This window comes from Chiloscyllium plagiosum, unplaced genomic scaffold (assembly GCF_037043375.1).
Source record: "Chiloscyllium plagiosum isolate Xiang-an unplaced genomic scaffold, Cpla_swu_hap1 HiC_scaffold_23, whole genome shotgun sequence".
In the NCBI taxonomy this organism is placed as follows: domain Eukaryota; kingdom Metazoa; phylum Chordata; class Chondrichthyes; order Orectolobiformes; family Hemiscylliidae; genus Chiloscyllium; species Chiloscyllium plagiosum.
Window position 1 is genome coordinate 12,517,673 of NW_028270161.1, and position 17,297 is coordinate 12,534,969.

General features: G+C 42.6%; 1 protein-coding gene across 1 annotated transcript in view; it reads left to right on the plus strand.

Annotated features, from left to right (window-relative positions):
* Positions 1-2,064: 2,064 nt before the first annotated feature.
* LOC122561844 (USP6 N-terminal-like protein) overlaps positions 2,065-17,297 on the plus strand; it is a 127,097-nt gene continuing 111,864 nt past the window's right edge. The window contains exon 1 of the mRNA XM_087999761.1: positions 2,065-2,437. Within this exon, the coding sequence (XP_087855887.1) occupies positions 2,371-2,437 (67 nt within the window). The 5' untranslated portion in view covers positions 2,065-2,370. The remainder of the gene's footprint in view (positions 2,438-17,297) is intronic.

A 17,297-nucleotide genomic window follows, 5' to 3' on the forward strand; every position in this document is an offset into this window, starting at 1 on the left:
TGTAACCTTTTCCAACACTTTATCCACAACCAGAGTAAGGCTCACTGGTCTTTAATTACCAGGGTTCCCTCTACTCCCCTATTTGAACAAGGGGACAACATTTGCTATCCTCCAGTCTTGTGGCCCTATTCCTGTAGACAATGACAACATAAAGATCAAAGTCAAAGGCTCTCCAAAATCCTCCCTGGCTTTCCAGAAAATCATAGGATTTATCCTATCCAGCCCAGGGGACCTACCTATTTTCACACTTTCCAGAATTGCTAACGTCTTGTGAACCTCAATCCTGTCTAGTCTAGTAGCCTGTATCTCCGTATTCTCATCAACATTGTCTTTTTCCAGAGTGAATACTGATGAAAAATATACAATTAGCACTTCTCCTATCTTCTCAGACTCTAAGCACAACTTCCCACCTCTGTCCTTGATTGGCCCTAATCTTGCTCTAGTCATTCTTTTATTCCCGACATACCTATATAAAGCTTTAGGGGTTTCCTAGATCCTACAGCCAACAACTTCTCATGTCCCCTCCTGGCTCTCAGCATATTTGGAATGGTGTTATTAATTTGCTGTCTTTTTCCAAAAAATATTTGTACATGTACTTTACAAATTTGCATTTAAGTCCTTCAGATGGATAAAATTTGGTTAAAAATATGTCACATGGGAAAAGTGGTAGAAATGTGCCATTGTGCTTTTGAACAAGTTGCTAGCTGTCTGATTGAACTCTAAAAACTTTATCTCATGGTGAACCAGGATACTATATTTTAAGACATGGATTGTATGCATCCCTTATGAAATTGCAATATGGAATACATTGTTTCCAACACCCTTTTAAACTGTCTAAATAATAACTTTCAAAAGGGAACTTTACCTTGACTGATGGAAATACTTCTGGGGCTATGGGGTTACAGCAAGAGAGTGGACTGATTTGGAAAAAATCTGAGAGTAGTCATGAGGCATGATGTATCAATGAATGTTTTCGTCCTGTGCTCTACATTTCTACGGAATCCCCTAGAAATTATACCATGATATTGAACTTCAGTAATATGATTAAAATTCATGGGTCACTAGTGCACTCTCACCCACCTGGATTGAAACTTTGAATTGTCCCATATGGGCAGATATTTTGTGCAGATATTTTGTACAGATATTCATTGTTACTACCAATGTAAATGCACTTTGCAGGACATCACTGAAATAAAATGAGTTCTGTGGCGTGGGAATGCTTAATCAACATTGACAAACAAGTGTAAGTCACCAAAGATATTAAAAGATGGGATGTTATTGAAAATGAATTTGAATATGTATTATATCATGTAAAATGGGAAAGGTTGCATCAAGCAAATTTGTTTATTTATAGTGTACATAGTCTCTGTTGGTTTGATAAAGTGTTGAAGTCGTGGTACTGCTGAGATGTTAGATGTGTAGTATTGCACATCCATCATGGTTATATAAGTGACAAAACGTCATCTGTTACAACTGTGGCTTTGTAGGATGAATAGGGAACATTACCAATTCACTTGCAATCAGATTGCACTATTGTATTTAATTCCGTGTTACTGCTGGTGTATAAATTTGACAGTTTTTAACCTTATCAAACTCCCACACAACTTAAATTTACCATGTAACAGATCTGAAATATTTGCTAAAAACATAATACCTCATACCATAGAGTTGACACATATAACACATTTTCTATTTTCGATCACTTATGTCAGTGAATGTACTAAACAGGCAATGTATAATATCTGTGTGGAATAGTCATACTCCACGGAGAAACAACTTGTGACTCTTTGACCCACTACCATCCTATACTCTGCTCCAGTCCTCTTCTATTTTTCCTCCTCCTTTTCCTCCTTCGCCACCATAATCAGCTCATACACTTTTTTAAAAAAACTATTGAGCTATCTTCCAGAATGAGAGATGTACCATAAGCTGCAGTTTGCTCTGTGTGTGATGATTATGCTGCTTCTCTTAGATTATATTCAGCTTTAGGGGTGGAATTTTACAGGAGGCTGGTCTGGTTAGACGTGCTTTTCGTTGAGACCGTACCTCATCTAAACGTTGTGTTGTGTGCGGAGTTCAATGGAAGTGGTTCCCTGCTGTGTTCATCTTTACTGAGCTGACAATGCAAATCAAAATGTTGGTGCCAGTCTGCTCAGTCTGGTATTTTGATTCTAGTTTCAAAATCCTATCTTTCGTTGAGAGATTTGATAAACACTTTTGGTGAAAACTGGCCCGGTTTAGTGTTCTGTACTGTGTTTTGCTGTGTTAGACCTTGCAAGCATTGCTGAAGAATATTCTGAAGTGTTTTGGAGATGAGACCTGTTGGAATTCGAAGAGGAAGGCTGACACCTGCTGCCCTGGCAACTAGCCATGATGCAGATTTTGCAGATTGTGAAGGAACTGGTGTCACCTTCAAAAAGAAATGTTGAAAGTAAAGGTATGATGAATACATTCCATAAACAGTAAACACACGATTATGTTCTCTGTTTTTGTGTTGAGCAGTATTCAGCCTGTGTGATCGGTCACATTTGTTGTCTTGTTGCATTTAGTTATGATGTTTTGTTACTTATTGTTTAGGAATGAAGTTGATGAGGTTTGTTTAGATTAGATTAGTTACAGTGTGGAAACAGGCCCTGCGGCCCAACAAGTCCACACCGACCCGCCGAAGCGCAAACCATCCATACCTCTACATTTACCCCTTACCTAACACTACGGACAATTTAGCATGGCCAATTCACATGACCTGCACATCTTTGGACTGTGGGAGGAAACCGGAGCACCCGGAGGAAACCCACACAGACACGGGGAGAATGTGCAAACTCCACACAGTCAGTCGCCTGAAGCGGGAATTGAACCCGGGTCTCTGTCGCTGTGAGGCAACAGTGCTAACCACTGTTCTATTGATTTTTTTTTTTAAGAAAGCTAAAGAAAACACACGATGTAGGCAAGGAATGTTCTGTGCTGGCACATGGGAGAAATTGTTAAGGGTGAGGACCAGTTCAGCCTAACGAATGAGAGTGTCAGTGAAAGAGTACTGGTGGGGACGTCAAGAGAGGAAGAAACAGAGGGCTTGGAGGCCTTGGTCATGGCGGATGGAGGTGTACAGAGATTGGATGTCCACAGTGAAGATGAGGTGTTGGAGGCCAGGGAAACGGAAGTCTTGGAAGAGGTGGAGGGTGTGGATGGTGTCTCGAACATATGTGGGGAGTTCTGGGCTAGGGGGATAGGACAGTATCAAGGTAGGTGGAGGTGGGTTCGGTGGGGCAGGAGCAGGCTGAGACAATGGGTTGTCCAGGGTGGTCAGGCTTGTGGATCTTTGGGAGGAGGTAGAATCGGGCAGTGCGGGATCCCGAACTATGAGGTTGGAAGCTGTGGACGGGAGATCTCCTGAGGTGATGAGGTTGTATATGGTCTGGGAGATGATGGTTTCATGATGACAGGTGAGTCTCTTGTTTAGAAATGGATATTTGTCCTCTAAGGTTACATTTGTTTTATTTGCTGAAATGAGCAAATGTGTGTCAAAATTATTGTTAGTTTCAAGTTTTCCTTCTAAAAGACAGCAGGAAGACAAGCCAACCTAATATCTGGTAATGTGCATGTCAGGGAGGTCGAAGAATTGAAGGGGGAAAAATAATTTTCAGTTCTGTAATTATTTGGCATATGCAAACTTGTTTGTTTTAAGGTATTTTTAGTTTTTTTCCCTATTTTTTGTACCTCTACATCATCAATCTGGAAATTTCTTACCTCTATGCACATTACTGTAGAGTGTACTGGCAGGAGGCATTGAAGAGTAGGGTGTAAACCATTATAGAATCATATAGTATAAAAGAGACCCTTTGGCCTGTCAGTTTTATGCTGATCTATTTGTACTAACCCTACTTTCCATCATTTAACCCATGGCTTCGAATGTTATGACACTTCCAATGGTCATTCACATACTTTTTAAAGGTTGTGAGGTTTCTCACCATTACTACCCTCTCAATAGTGCCTTCCAGATTACTACAACCTCTTGTTGGAAATGTTTTTTCCTCAAATTCACTCTTAAACCTCTTGCTCTTCACTTTAAAATTGTACCCTTTGATATTGACCCTTCAACTGAGAGGAACAGCTTCCTATCCATCTTCTCCATGAACCTCTATCTTCTACATTAGAAACATAGCTATCATGTCATTTTTAGTGTCTGGGGTAGGGATAGGTGGGTGGCAACCTCGGCTATTTCCACAAGAAGCTTATGGAGAGCCTTGAAGCTGCTCATTTCTGGGAAAATCATTCAAATGATGCGTCAAAGGAAATAGTGCATCTGTGTTTGGATTCCTTTGTCTGGAGGAGAGTTCCTAATGTTTATTGGTTATGTTAAAAGGACACTGATTGCAAACTCAACATGTCAGCTTATTGTGGCACAGGATTGAGATCAAATCCTTCCCTTGAAGCCAAACAACACACAAAAATTGTGGAATTAAAACGAGTGCATGGAATCCAAGCAATTTGCATAACTTTCAGTTGCAAAAGAAATTTCTTTGTTTGAAAAAGCACTTTAGTTCAGCCGGGATGCTGATGCTGACGTTCATCTTTAGCTTTATTGACTCCACTTCAGTTCAGTGAATTTAAAGCAGTTACTAAAATGTAAGATCAATCCTGCTTATTTCAAACAACAGATCATTCAAGAAAAGCCTTTAATTTGTTCTAAAAGCAATTATGAAAGCATTTTAATTTGTAGCAATTGTGAGAAATGAAAGAAATGTGCACTCAGAAACTTAATTATTAATTGTAGGCTTGCATCTGTTATTGTTGAATATATCCTTGTGCATATAAAGTAAATGTTTTAAAATTTTTTTATGGAGAAAACTTTCTATTTTAGTTATCAAAATTGATCCTCAGCAATTAAACATTTCAAAATTTGAGTATTTGTTGTCCTTATTCACATACGTATTACGCAGGTGAGAATGATTCATCCTCCTGGATAGTGAGGAGCTATTGAATTTAGTTTGGTGATGGGAACAATTTTGCCTTCATAATATTGAAAGTCAGTGTTTGGTTTTTGTGAGAGAATTCTTTTCATTGCATATTTCAAAATTGTGTTGTTTGGGCTTTCCAAGATTTTGAATGAAAATTAAATGAGTGATGATACAATTTGGAGTTGGGATGGTGCTAGACTTGAACGGGCATTTGCATATATTTTCATACATCTGCTGCCCTTGAGAATGTGTATCGGGTATAAGCAGCCAGGGAAAGTGTTAAGTTCTGAGTTTTGTGAAACAAGAGGTTCAGCTGAGCAATGGGGTGCTGGAGGCGAGCATAATGGGTTAACAAGGTGGAAAAGCATTTATGTAGAGCCACTTAACAAGATGAGGTAGCATTCATTATGTGAAGCCACTTATTCATTGTGTAAAGCAGATGCTTAATCTATACTATTGATGCTCGCTGATTGTAATGGTCACCCAACTAATATGTATGTTGCCTTATCTAGATGCTCCTCCCTGTAAAATGACTATATAGTTCATTGAGAAACTGCTGTTCCAGAGAAGACCGTGAACTCGTCCCTGTGCACGTGGGAGATCATTCTCTCTCCCTCCAGGGCCCAGATGAAAGAGGCAAAACTATACTGTATCCCTGAGCATTTGGCTTCAACGGGAAGGGGGGGAAGAAGAGAGGAGAGAGGGAGTGGAGAGAGAATGGGATGACACTTTATAAGCCTTGCTAATTATAAGACTGACCTTTATGTTGTCTAGGTCTTGCACCATGCAGGGTTGGACTGCCTGTATTATCTGAGGAGCTGCAAATGAAGCTCCTCAGATAATTATTATTCAATCATCACTGAATATCCTCACATTTGCCCATATGATGGAGGGAAAGTAATTTGGGAAAGAGCTGTTTCAGCCCAGAACATTGTGTTGAGAAGCAATTGGAGCCATGTCCTGAAGATGAGGTTGGCCTCCAACAATCCTCTTGCTTTATGCAAAGTATCACTTCAACCAAAGGAGATTATTTTCCACTTAATTCCCATTACTTCCAATTTTACAAGTGCTCTTTGATGCCAAGCCCTGCCAAGAGTAATAACTCATCTGCCTTGGAATTAAACTGTTCACTGTTTGTACCAAAGGTGTAATGAGGTCGATAGCTTGATGGTCATGATAAAGCACAAAGAGTTCAATTAAGCAAGCATTGGTTGATAAGTGTCGTCATAATTACTTGATAGCACTGTTGATGTCACATTCTATGAGTTTGAAAGGGATGATAATTGGTCACACTGGATTTGTCGATTTTAGGGGTCAAGATATAGCTGAACAAGTTTCCACTTTTTCTTGCTGTAGTTCTTGGAAAACAATTTGGCTTAAGGTACAGCTACCACTGGAGCACAACTCTTCACTGTGCCTGGAGTGGTATTGGTTGGAACTCCACTGCTTTTGTTGAATCCAGTGTTTCTTGTTATTATATAATGTGATCAAAATTGACTGAAGAGCGTTATTCACAATGATGGGAACTTTGGATATAGACTGAGATGGATCATCGACTCAGCAATTTTGATTGAAGATGACTGTAAATGTTTTAGCATTAACGTTTGGCATTTTCTAGGTGTTGGGCTCAGTCATCAGTGATTATGTTTGAAGCTTCTTTCTCCAATTTAATTGTTTAATTATTCATCAAGCAAGACTTAATATTTTGATCTGATTCATTGCTTGTGAACATAGGGACTTTAGAAAGCCTTGAATTAACATTTACTTTTGCCTTTGCTCACTGAATTGACTTAGTAGTGGTTCAATCAGTTTGAGTTATGATTTGATTGAAATAACTTTTTTCTGACTGGTTAATTATTATAATGCAAATAAACTAGTTTATAAAAGCAGAATGCTAATGATTCAGTGCTGCCATTCAATATGATTATGTCTGATCTGATTACTCCACCTTACTGCCTACTCCTGGCAGCCTTTCACATTTTGTCCATCAAAAATTGATTTATCTCTGCCTTAATATTGTTCAGAGACTTTGATTTCCTGCCCTTTGAGGTAGAGGGTCCCCATGATTCAGTTCTAAGAGAAAAAAAATTCTCCTTTTATCTCTGCCTAAAATGGATGACCTCTAGTTTTAGACACTCCTCCTGCTAGTAGAAATGACCGTTTCTTGGTCACCCTGTCAAGTCCCCTCAGGATCTTGTTTGTTTCAATCAAATTGCCTCACGTCTGTCTACATTTCAGCAGATAAAGGCCTAGCCTGTCCAACTTCTCCTCATAAGATATCCGGCCCATTCTGCGTGTTAGTCGACTTAACCTTCTGTGATATGTTTCCAATGCTGTTAGAACTTTGGACAGGATTCACTTTTTTTTTCCCCAAGTAAGGAGTTTAAAACAGACTAGTTGAAGAATTTGGGGCTGCTGATGCACATTGTTTCAATGAAGCCCGGAGTCTGAACTTCATTTACTTTGCCAGGAGCCAGTTTCATGCTTTGCCTTCTCCAGAGTCAGAAAGATGTGGGGTCTGAAACTTCTTTACCTGAAGTCTTTAGGTCTTAGCTAATTGTGCTTGTGTATCATGGCACTTCTGGCTGTGTTTTGCTTTGTAGGTAATCTCAGCAGTAATTTGCAGTATTTTAGATTACTGTTTTAATTGTTAACTTCAATGGTAATTTGTAGTTTTGCAAGAAATTAATCTTTTGTGCTTTAATTGTGTATTTGTTGCTGTCTAATCACAGTTGTGCAGCTTTCAGGAAGCCATGAAATATAGTAATCTGTAATATGACAAATTAAATCCTGTCTATCTCAACCTTGATTGTACTTCACAATCCAATCTCAACAGTCCTGTGCAGTAAAGAATTCCACAAGTTCACAACCCTCTAAGAGAAGAAATTCCTCTTTATCTTTTTCTTAAGTGGGCAATCCCTTATTCTGAGGTACCACCTCTGTCCTAATTTCTCAATGGAGAACAATATTTTTCGTATCTATCTGTTAAGTCCCCGAAGAATCAGGAACAGAGGAGCCTCTGCTCTTGACCAACAGGTATGAGGTACTTGCTCTCTGAGGATGAGAAAAATGGCTGCGGGGAACATAAACCAGCTGACCACAGCTCCATGGTGTAGGAGACCATGCAAGAAGGGGGAGCAAAAAGGCAAGTGGTAGTTATAGGGGATTCTATAATTAGGGGGATAGATAGTAACCTTTGCAAGCCTGATCGGGAGTCCCGCATAGTGTGTTGCCTGCCCAGTGCCAGGGTGCAGGACATCTCTGATCGGCTTAAAAGGGTATTGGAAAAGGAGGGGGGAGGATCCAGTTGTTGTGGTCCACGGTGGGACAGATAACATAGGCAAGGATCAGAAGGAGGACCAGTTTGGGGATTATCAAGCACTAGGAATGAAATTATGGAACAGATCCTCAAGGGTTATAATCTCCAGATTACTACCCAAGCCACATGCAAATTGGTTTAGGGATAAGAAAATTAGGGAAGTAAACACGTGGCTAAGGGAGTGGTGTGGGAAAGAGGGGCATTGGCATCAATTTGGAACAGGAGGGATCTGTACTGATAGGGCGGTCTCCACCTGAACCGATCTGGAATCCGTGTTCAAGCGAAAACGATAAATAGGGTGGTCACGAGGACTTCAAATTAGTGGGTAGGGGAGAAGGGAAGGGAAAAATGACAGGAAGTATGATGGTAAATAAAAAGGTAAGCAGCAGGTTAGCATGTGTGCAGGAGGGTTTAACTACAAGGCAGACTATGAAAGAAGTAAGAAGGAAGGATAACTCAGGAGATATTATTCGAGATGTTGGAAATCATGAGGGTATGAAAGCTGGCAGGAGAGTACTTTACCTTAATGCTCGTAGCATTCATAATGTGGTCGATCAGTGAACGGGACAAATCATCAGGAATGAATATGATTTGGTAGCCATTATGGAGACATGGTGACAGGATGGTCACAACTGGGAGTTAAATATCCGGAGGTATCAGACTATTCAGAAGGACAAATAGATAGGAAGGTAAGGGAAGTAGTGTAGCTCTGATATTCAAGGACGACATCAGGGCGGTGCTGTGAGATGATATGGAGAATAAGGTTGAATCCATTTGAGTGGAAATTAGAATTTCTAAGAAGAAAGTCACTGATAGGCGTAGTCCTAGGCCACCAAATAATAATATCACATTGTGCGGGCAATAAACAAAGGAATAACCAATGCTTGTAAAAATGGTATGGCAATTATCATGGGGGACTTTAATCTACATGTCGATTGGTCGAACAAGCTCAGTCAGGTAGTCTTGAGGTGTTTGTTGAGTGTATCAGTGATAGTTTTCTTGGACAGTATGTCATGGAACCGACGTGGGAGCAAGCTATCCTGGATTTGGTTCTCTGTTATGAGACTGGAATAATTAATGACCTCATAGTTTGAGATTCACTTGGAGGAGGAAGAAGAATTCAAAATATCGATGGCGAGTGTGAAGATAAAACCCAATACCAGGGCCCTGTGCTTAAACAAGGGAGACTACAATAGGATGAGGGAGGACTTGGCTAAAGTAGACTGGAAACAAAAACTTTATGATGGGACACTTGACGAGCAGTGGAGTACTTCAAAGCAATTTTTCGAAGTGCTCAGCAAAAGTATATTCCAGTGAAAAGGAAGGACTGTAAGAAAAGGGGTAATCTGCCATAGGTGTCGAAGGAAATAAGGGAGGCTACCAGATTGAAAGAGAAGATCTACAAAGTGGCCAAGATCTGCAAGAAACTAGAAGTTTGGGAAAGCTTTAAAGGTCAACAGCCACAAAAAAAGAGTTATAAAGAAAAGTAAGAGTTTTTTTTCTCATGTTCTAACACAGAATACAAAGACAGATAGCAAAAGTTTCTATAAATATATAAAATGAAAAAGAGTGACTAAAGTAAACGTTGGTCCTTTAGAGGATGAGAAGGGGCATTTAGTCATGAGATATGATGAAATGGCTGAGACATCGAATAGATATTTTGTCAGTCTTCACAGTGGAGGATGTGAATCCTCGCCACCCCATAACCCTGAGGGGAACATCACCTCTGCAAATGACTCCACCCCCATTTGCATGACCGCACTCCCACTCCAGTTACAGTCTCCGCCACCACTCCCAGCTACACACCTACACCAGGTCCTAGCTCCCAGCCCTGCCGACTTTTCACTATCCCCACAGACCTCCCCCTCACTGAGGACGAACGATCAGTCCTCAGCAAAGGTCTTACCTTCATCTCTTGTCCATGCATCAATGAATTCAATATGCATCGTGATGTCAAACCCTTCTTCCTCCGCCTCTGAGCTTACCTTTTTAATCAAGACCCTCCGAGGACCCCTTCACCTGCCTCCAACATACTCCATCCACCCTGTGCCGGTCTATTACCTGCTCTCGATCTCTTCATTTCAAACTGCTGCTGGGACATTAACTGTGTCTATCCCCTTCCCCCACTCCAACCTCTCACCCTCACAATGTGCAGCCCTCCACTCCTGCTCCAATTCCAACCTCACCATCAAACCCGCGGACAAAAGGGATGCAGTGGTAGTTTGGAGCACTGACCTCTACATGTGAAGCCAGGCACCAACTTGAAGACACCTCTTCCTACCACCCCTCACACATGACCTCATCCCCCATCACCAAACCATCATCTCCCAGACCATCCACAACATTATCACCTCAGGGGATCTCCCACCTACAGGTTCCAACCTCATAGTTCAGGAACCCTCACCACCCAATTTTTACCTCCTTCCCAAGATCGACAAGCCTAACCACCCCGCCGACCAATTGTCTCCGCCTGCTCCTGCTCCACCGAACTCCCCTCCACCTCGATATTGTCCTATTCCCCCCCCCCCGCCCACTAGTCCAGGAACTCCTCACATACGTTCAGGACATCACCCACGCCCTCCATCTCCTCCAAGACTTCCATTTTCCCTGCTCCCAACGCCTCAGCTTCACCATGAGCATCCTGTCCCTCTATACCTCCATCCGCCATGACCGGGGCCTCTAACCCCTCCATTTCTTCCTCTCCCGACATCCCCTTCCACTGACACTCTCATTTGTTTGGCTGAACTGGTCCTCACCCTCAAATTTCTCTTTCAAATCCTCCCACTTCCTCCAGGCAAAAGGGGTAGCCATGGGCATCTGCATGGGCCCCCAGCTATGCCTGTCTCTTTGTTGGCTATGCTGAACAGTCCATCTTCCGTAGTTATACTGGCACCACTCCCCACCTTTTCCTCTGCTACATTGATGACTACGTCGGCACCACATTGTGCTCCCATGAGGAAGTTGAACAGTTATCAGTTTCATCAACACATTTTACCCTGACCTTAAATTCACATGCTGAAAATGTGTTGCTGGAAAAGCGCAGCAGGTCAGGCAGCATCCAAGGAACAGGAGGATCGACATTTCGGGCATAAGCCCTTCCTGAAGAAGGGCTTATGCCCGAAACGTCGATTCTCCTGTTCCTTGGGTGCTGCCTTACCTGCTGCGCTTTTCCAGCAACACATTTTTCAGCTCTGATCTCCAGCATCTGCAGTCCTCACTTTCTCCTTAAATTCACATGGACCATCTCTGACACCTCCCTCCCCTTCCCAGATTTCTCCATCAACAATGACTGACTCAACACCGACATTTTTTACAAACCTACCGACTCCCATAGCTACCTGGATTACACCTCCTTCCACCCTACCTCCTGCAAAAATACCATCCCGTATTCCCAATTCCTCCGCCTCCACTGTATCTGCTCCCAGGAGTACAAGTTCCACCACAGAACACACCAAATGGCCTCCTTCTTTAAAGACCATAATTCCCCCACCCCCCAACGTGGTTGAAGATGCCCTCCAACACATCTCATCCATGTCCTGGACCTCCGGCTTCAAACCCCACCCTCCAGCCGCAACAAGGACAGAACCCCCCTGGTCCTCACTTTCCACCCCAACAACCTCCGCATAAACTGCATCATCCACCGACATTTCTGCCACCTACAAACGGACCCCACTATTAGGGATGTATTTCCCTCTCCACCCTATCCACTTTCCGCAAAGACTGTTCTCTGTGACTACCTGGTCAGGTCCACTGCCCCCAACAACCCACCCTCCCCTCCTGGCACCTTGCCCTGCTACCGCAGGAATTGCAAAATCTGCACCCTCACCTCCACCCAAGGCCCCAAAGGAGGTGAGGGCGCAGATTTTGCAATTCCATATCCATCAGAGTTTCACCTGCACTTCCACAAATGTCATTTATTGCATCCGTCGCTCCCAATGCGGTCTCCTTTACATTGGGGAGACAGAATGCCTTCTTGCAGAGTGCTTCACGGAATATCTCCGCGACACCCGCACCAATCAACCCCACCGCCCCATGGCCAAACATTTCAATCCCCCTTCCCACTCTGCCGAGGACATGCAGGTCCTGGACCTCCTCCACTGCCACTCCCTTACTGCCCGATGCCTGGAAGAAGAATGCCTCATCTTCCGCCTTGGAACAATTCAACCCCAAGGCATCAATGTAGACTTCACCAGTTTCCTTATTTCCCTCACCCCTCCCCCCCCCCCCCCCCCCCCCCCCCCCCCCCCCCCATCCAACCTTACCCCAGTTCCAGACTTCTAGCTCAGCACCATCCTCATGACCCCAGTCCCACCTATCAATCTTCCTTCCCACCTATCCGTTCCACCCTCTTCTCCAACCTATCACCTTTACCCCTTCCTCCATCCACCTACTGCACTCCCAGCTACATTGTCCCCAGCCCCACCCCCTCCCATTTATCTCTTCACCCCGAGGCTTCTTGCTTCATTCCTGATGAAGGGCTCCTGCCCGAGTGTCGATTTTTCCTGTTCCTCTGATGCTGCCTGACCTGTGCATTTCCAGCACTGCTCTAATCTTGGTGTGAGTAACATGCCAGCAATTGACAAAGAGACGAAGGTAGGTGAGGACCTGGAACCAATCTGGAAACCTTTTTTTTATTACAGAAGTAGTTGTGTTGGACAAGATATGGAGCTAAGGATGGGCAAGTCTCCTAGCCCTGATGGAATGCATGCTGGGGTACTAAAAGAGATGGCGGGAGATATAGTAAGTGCGCTTGTAGTAATTTTCCAAAACGCTCACGATTCTGGGGCAGTTCCAACAGCACGTGTGACGCTACTGTTTAAAAAGGGCAGTGGACAAAAGGTGGGGTATTATAGGCTGGCTAGTTTAACTTCTTTAATGGGGAAGATGCTTGAGTCTATTATTAAGGAAGAAATAGCAAGGCACCTAGATAGAAATTGTCCCACTGGGCAGACATGAAGGGGAAGTCATGCTTAACTAATCATTTGGAATTCTAATAAAGATGTTATGAGCATGGTGGGCAATGGGGTCCCAGTAGATGTGGTGTGCCTAAATTTCTAAAAGGCACACCACATTTAGAAATGCTGCACAAAAGGCTGCTGCTTAAGATAAAGATTTATGGCGTTACAGATAAAGTATTAGCATGGACAGAGGACTAACAGGAAGCAAAGAGTGAGCACAAATGAGTGCGATTCTGTTTGGCAATCAGTAACTAGTGGAGTAACTCGGGGATCAGTATTGGGACTGTATCTATTCACAATTTACATAGATAATTTGGGGACCACGTGTAGTGCATCAAAATTTGCAGATGACAGTAAGATAAGTGGCAGAGCAAAGTATGCAGAAGACTGAAACTTTGCAAAGGAACATTGATACTTTGTATTTCATCTGCCAGACCTATGTCCACTCACAATGTTAATGAATGTGAAGTCATCCATTTAGTAGGACTAACAGTAAAAATGACTTGCTTGAATGGAAAATGTTTGCAGCATGCTCCTGCACAGAGGGACCTGGGTGTCCTTGTGCATGAATCATAGAAGGTTGGTCTGCAGGTACAACAGGTGATTAGGAAGGCAAATAGAATTTTGTCCTTCATTGATAAAGGGATTGAATTTAAAAGCAGGGAGGTATGTTGCAGCTGTATAGGATGCTGATGAAGCATTCAATCCCAATATCAAACAACCCAGATGGCCTCCTTCTTCAAAGACCGTAATTTTGCAAGAAATGCAAATCTTGCGCCCACACCTCCCCCCACACTTCCCTCCAAGGCCCCAGGGGATCTTTCCATATCCGTCACAAATTCACTTGCACCTCCATACACATCATTTACTGCATCCGCTGCACCCGATGTGTCCTCCTCTACATTGGGGAGACAGGCCGCCTACTTGCAGAACGTTTCAGAGAACACCTCTGGGACACCCGCACCAACCAACCCAACCGCCCCGTGGCTGAACACTAACTCCCCCTCCCACTCTGCCAAGGACATGCAGGTCTTTGGCCTCCTCCATCGCCAGACCATGGTAACACGACGCCTGGAGGAAGAGCGCCTCATCTTCCACCTAGGAACCTTCCAACCACAAGGAATGAATGCAGATTTCTCCAGCTTCCCCATTTCCCCTCCCCCCACCTTATCTCAGTCCCAACCCTCGGACTCAGCACCGCCTTCTTGACCTGCAATCTTCTTCCCGACCTCTCCGCCCCCACCCCCTCTCCGGCCTATCACCCTCACCTTAACCTCCTTCCACCTATCGCATTCCCAACGCCCCTCCCCCAAGTCCCTCCTCCCTACCTTTTATCTTAGCCTGCTTGGCACAGCCTCCTCATTCCTGAAGAAGGGCTTATGCCCGAAACGTCGATTCTCCTACTCCTTGGATGCTGCCTGACCTGCGCTTTTCCAGCAACACATTTTTCAGCTCTATTAGCTGCTGAACCAGTATGCTAGCTTTTTGAGATATATGCATGGGGAACTTTCATATTCCTCTTTTTGTTTGTAGCTTTCTGCAATCTTTCCCCATTTAGATAATACTCAGCTCCTCTATCTTTCTTGCCACAGTGCATATTCTCACATTTTCCCACATAATATTGGAGCGGCTGAGAACTGGAGTGGAGCGGGGATGGTTGTTGGACTGAGCTCTGGCGCAAGTGGTCAACGACTTGCAAGGCTGATCAGACCACATGTGAAAGCCCCTGCGCTGAGCTACTGCGATGTAATGTTTATCTATAATTTGTTTATTTGACTGTAATGTTTATCTTTTTATCTCAGTCTTATTTCTAACTTATGCTATGAATCACTGTAAGGTAATGTAATTTCTTTTTTTTTATTCCTCTTATTGTATCTAAGATTTGTACAGAGGTACTTTGTACTTAAGGTGGTGCTATGAAAGGTGACATTGTAACTTTTCACTGTACTGCTGTAGTTGAGTGCGCTTGACAATCAAGGATAGTCTGTTCTATTCTACATTCAACCTGCCTGTTTTTGCCTAATCACTTAATCTGAAAGTCCCTTTGTCGACTCTGTATCATCCTCACCGCTTGTCGTCGTACATACTTTTGTGTCATCTGCAAACTTGGCAACAGTACATCACGGCTCATCCAAATCATTAATATGCAGTAAATAATTGTGGCCCCAGCATTTATCCCAGTGGCTCTCCACTAGTTACAAGTTGCCATCCTGAAAATGTATCCCTTATCCAACTCTTGTCTTCTATTAGGTAAAAGTGGTTAATTGTTTTTATTTTATTCAGTGCAGCAACATGTGCTTATCTCTACACGATGGACAATATTAGTTCATCCAGATAGCTGTGAAAGTGTATCAATTTAGCTCATTGTCCAAAGCTGGTTACAAACAAAATTGTTTTGGATTTGTCTCTAGGTTGCTTTCTAGTGACTCTTAGCAGAATATATGCTAATTAATTTTAACAGTAATGGACTTGCTGAATTTTATTTTGTTCACTAGCAAGGTTTGGAGACTGCACAGCACTCAACACATTCAGCACCAGTTCTGACGAAAGGTCATCACAATGCTGCTAAATCTGCTGTGTATTCCAGCATTGACAGAATTTGTACCACATGCGTATTTAAAAAATTTTGACCCTGTTAGGTCTAGTTAAAGAGCTATAAATCAAACCAATTGCTAGTTAATCAAGAAAACAGTTGCAAATTGACTTATGCCTAATTGAGGAGATGGGATGGCTTTCTTCCTTTTCCTCTTTATATGATTGTGACAAATGTATTTTAAAACTTGATAAAATGGACTTGCTATTCAAATGAATGTGCATAAATGTCAACATGCTTACAAAGGGTTAGACAGGCAGGTCTTCTTGAATCTTTATCGTAGTAAGGCTTCAAGTATATTGTTCTGAAATTGACCTGTATAAAAACATGACATTACCAATCTAAACTCCAAAACGCAACACATGCACTTTAAATCTTCTCGTCTAATTATTTCATTGGAAGTTGAGCTAGTCAAAATGGGCTGATTACTTAGTCATGTAAAATAAAAGTTCAGCATTTGTGGCCAGAATGTTTCAAAATGTAGCTGGTCACTTTTATGTTGCATTTGATCTTCATGGACCCCGTTACTCCATGAAATGGAATGTTGCTGAATGGTAGGATAATAGGGGTAGAAGGAGGCTGTTAAACCATCCATGTTTGTGCCAGTATTCTAGATCAAGCTGAGCATCTGCCTCAATTCCATTTTCCCCACTCTATCCCATTTCCCTTAACTTAGTAATCAGAAATCTATGCCATTCTCTATTTAAATTACTTAGCTTTCACAGCCCTCTGTGGTAGAGATTTCATAAGTCAGTATCTCCTTGTTTCATTGAAATAACCCTTTTCAGCCAAAACTGCCTTTTTCAGAAGTATGCGCCCAGTCAATGAAATTCAAAAGTCAGAATTTGATATAGTGCATCTTTGTGACCTGACTGAAGATCATGAAAAGTGAGAAACAAGCCCTGCACTTGGCCGAACTGATTGCAGACTTCCTATAGTTGATAGGAAGAAAAAGTTCCCACCATTTTTGTGTCAGCTTCTCCACCTCCACATCCCCCCCCCCCCCCCCCCCCCCCCCCCCACACACACCCCATTCTACAAAACTTTTCTAATTTCTGTGATAGTATATAAAAAAAAAGTTAGTGTTTGTCCAGTTGGGCATTTAGGGTACAATATTTTACTGCATGTCTTATCTATTGCAGCTTACAATATCTCATCATCTTGCTTTGGCCTAATTAAATTTCAAAGAAACCATGAGTATTCCACGGTATAGACAAATTCAACTAAATGTATTTCACTTTCCTTTGGAAAGTAGGACTGTACAGGATCAGAAAAGACTTTTTTTTTTGCCTTCAATTTTGCATTAGGTTGCAGATTTCCTGGCCAACTTTATCTCTTGTACCTTTTATTGGCCCTCTCTGGCAACATGTAAAGCCTCCACTTTGTGTGTGCGCTTTCATTGATGTTGATACTGATGGTTCACTCCTATGTTATTTCTTTCCCTTTTTTAAATAAATTATCTTCATCGTTTA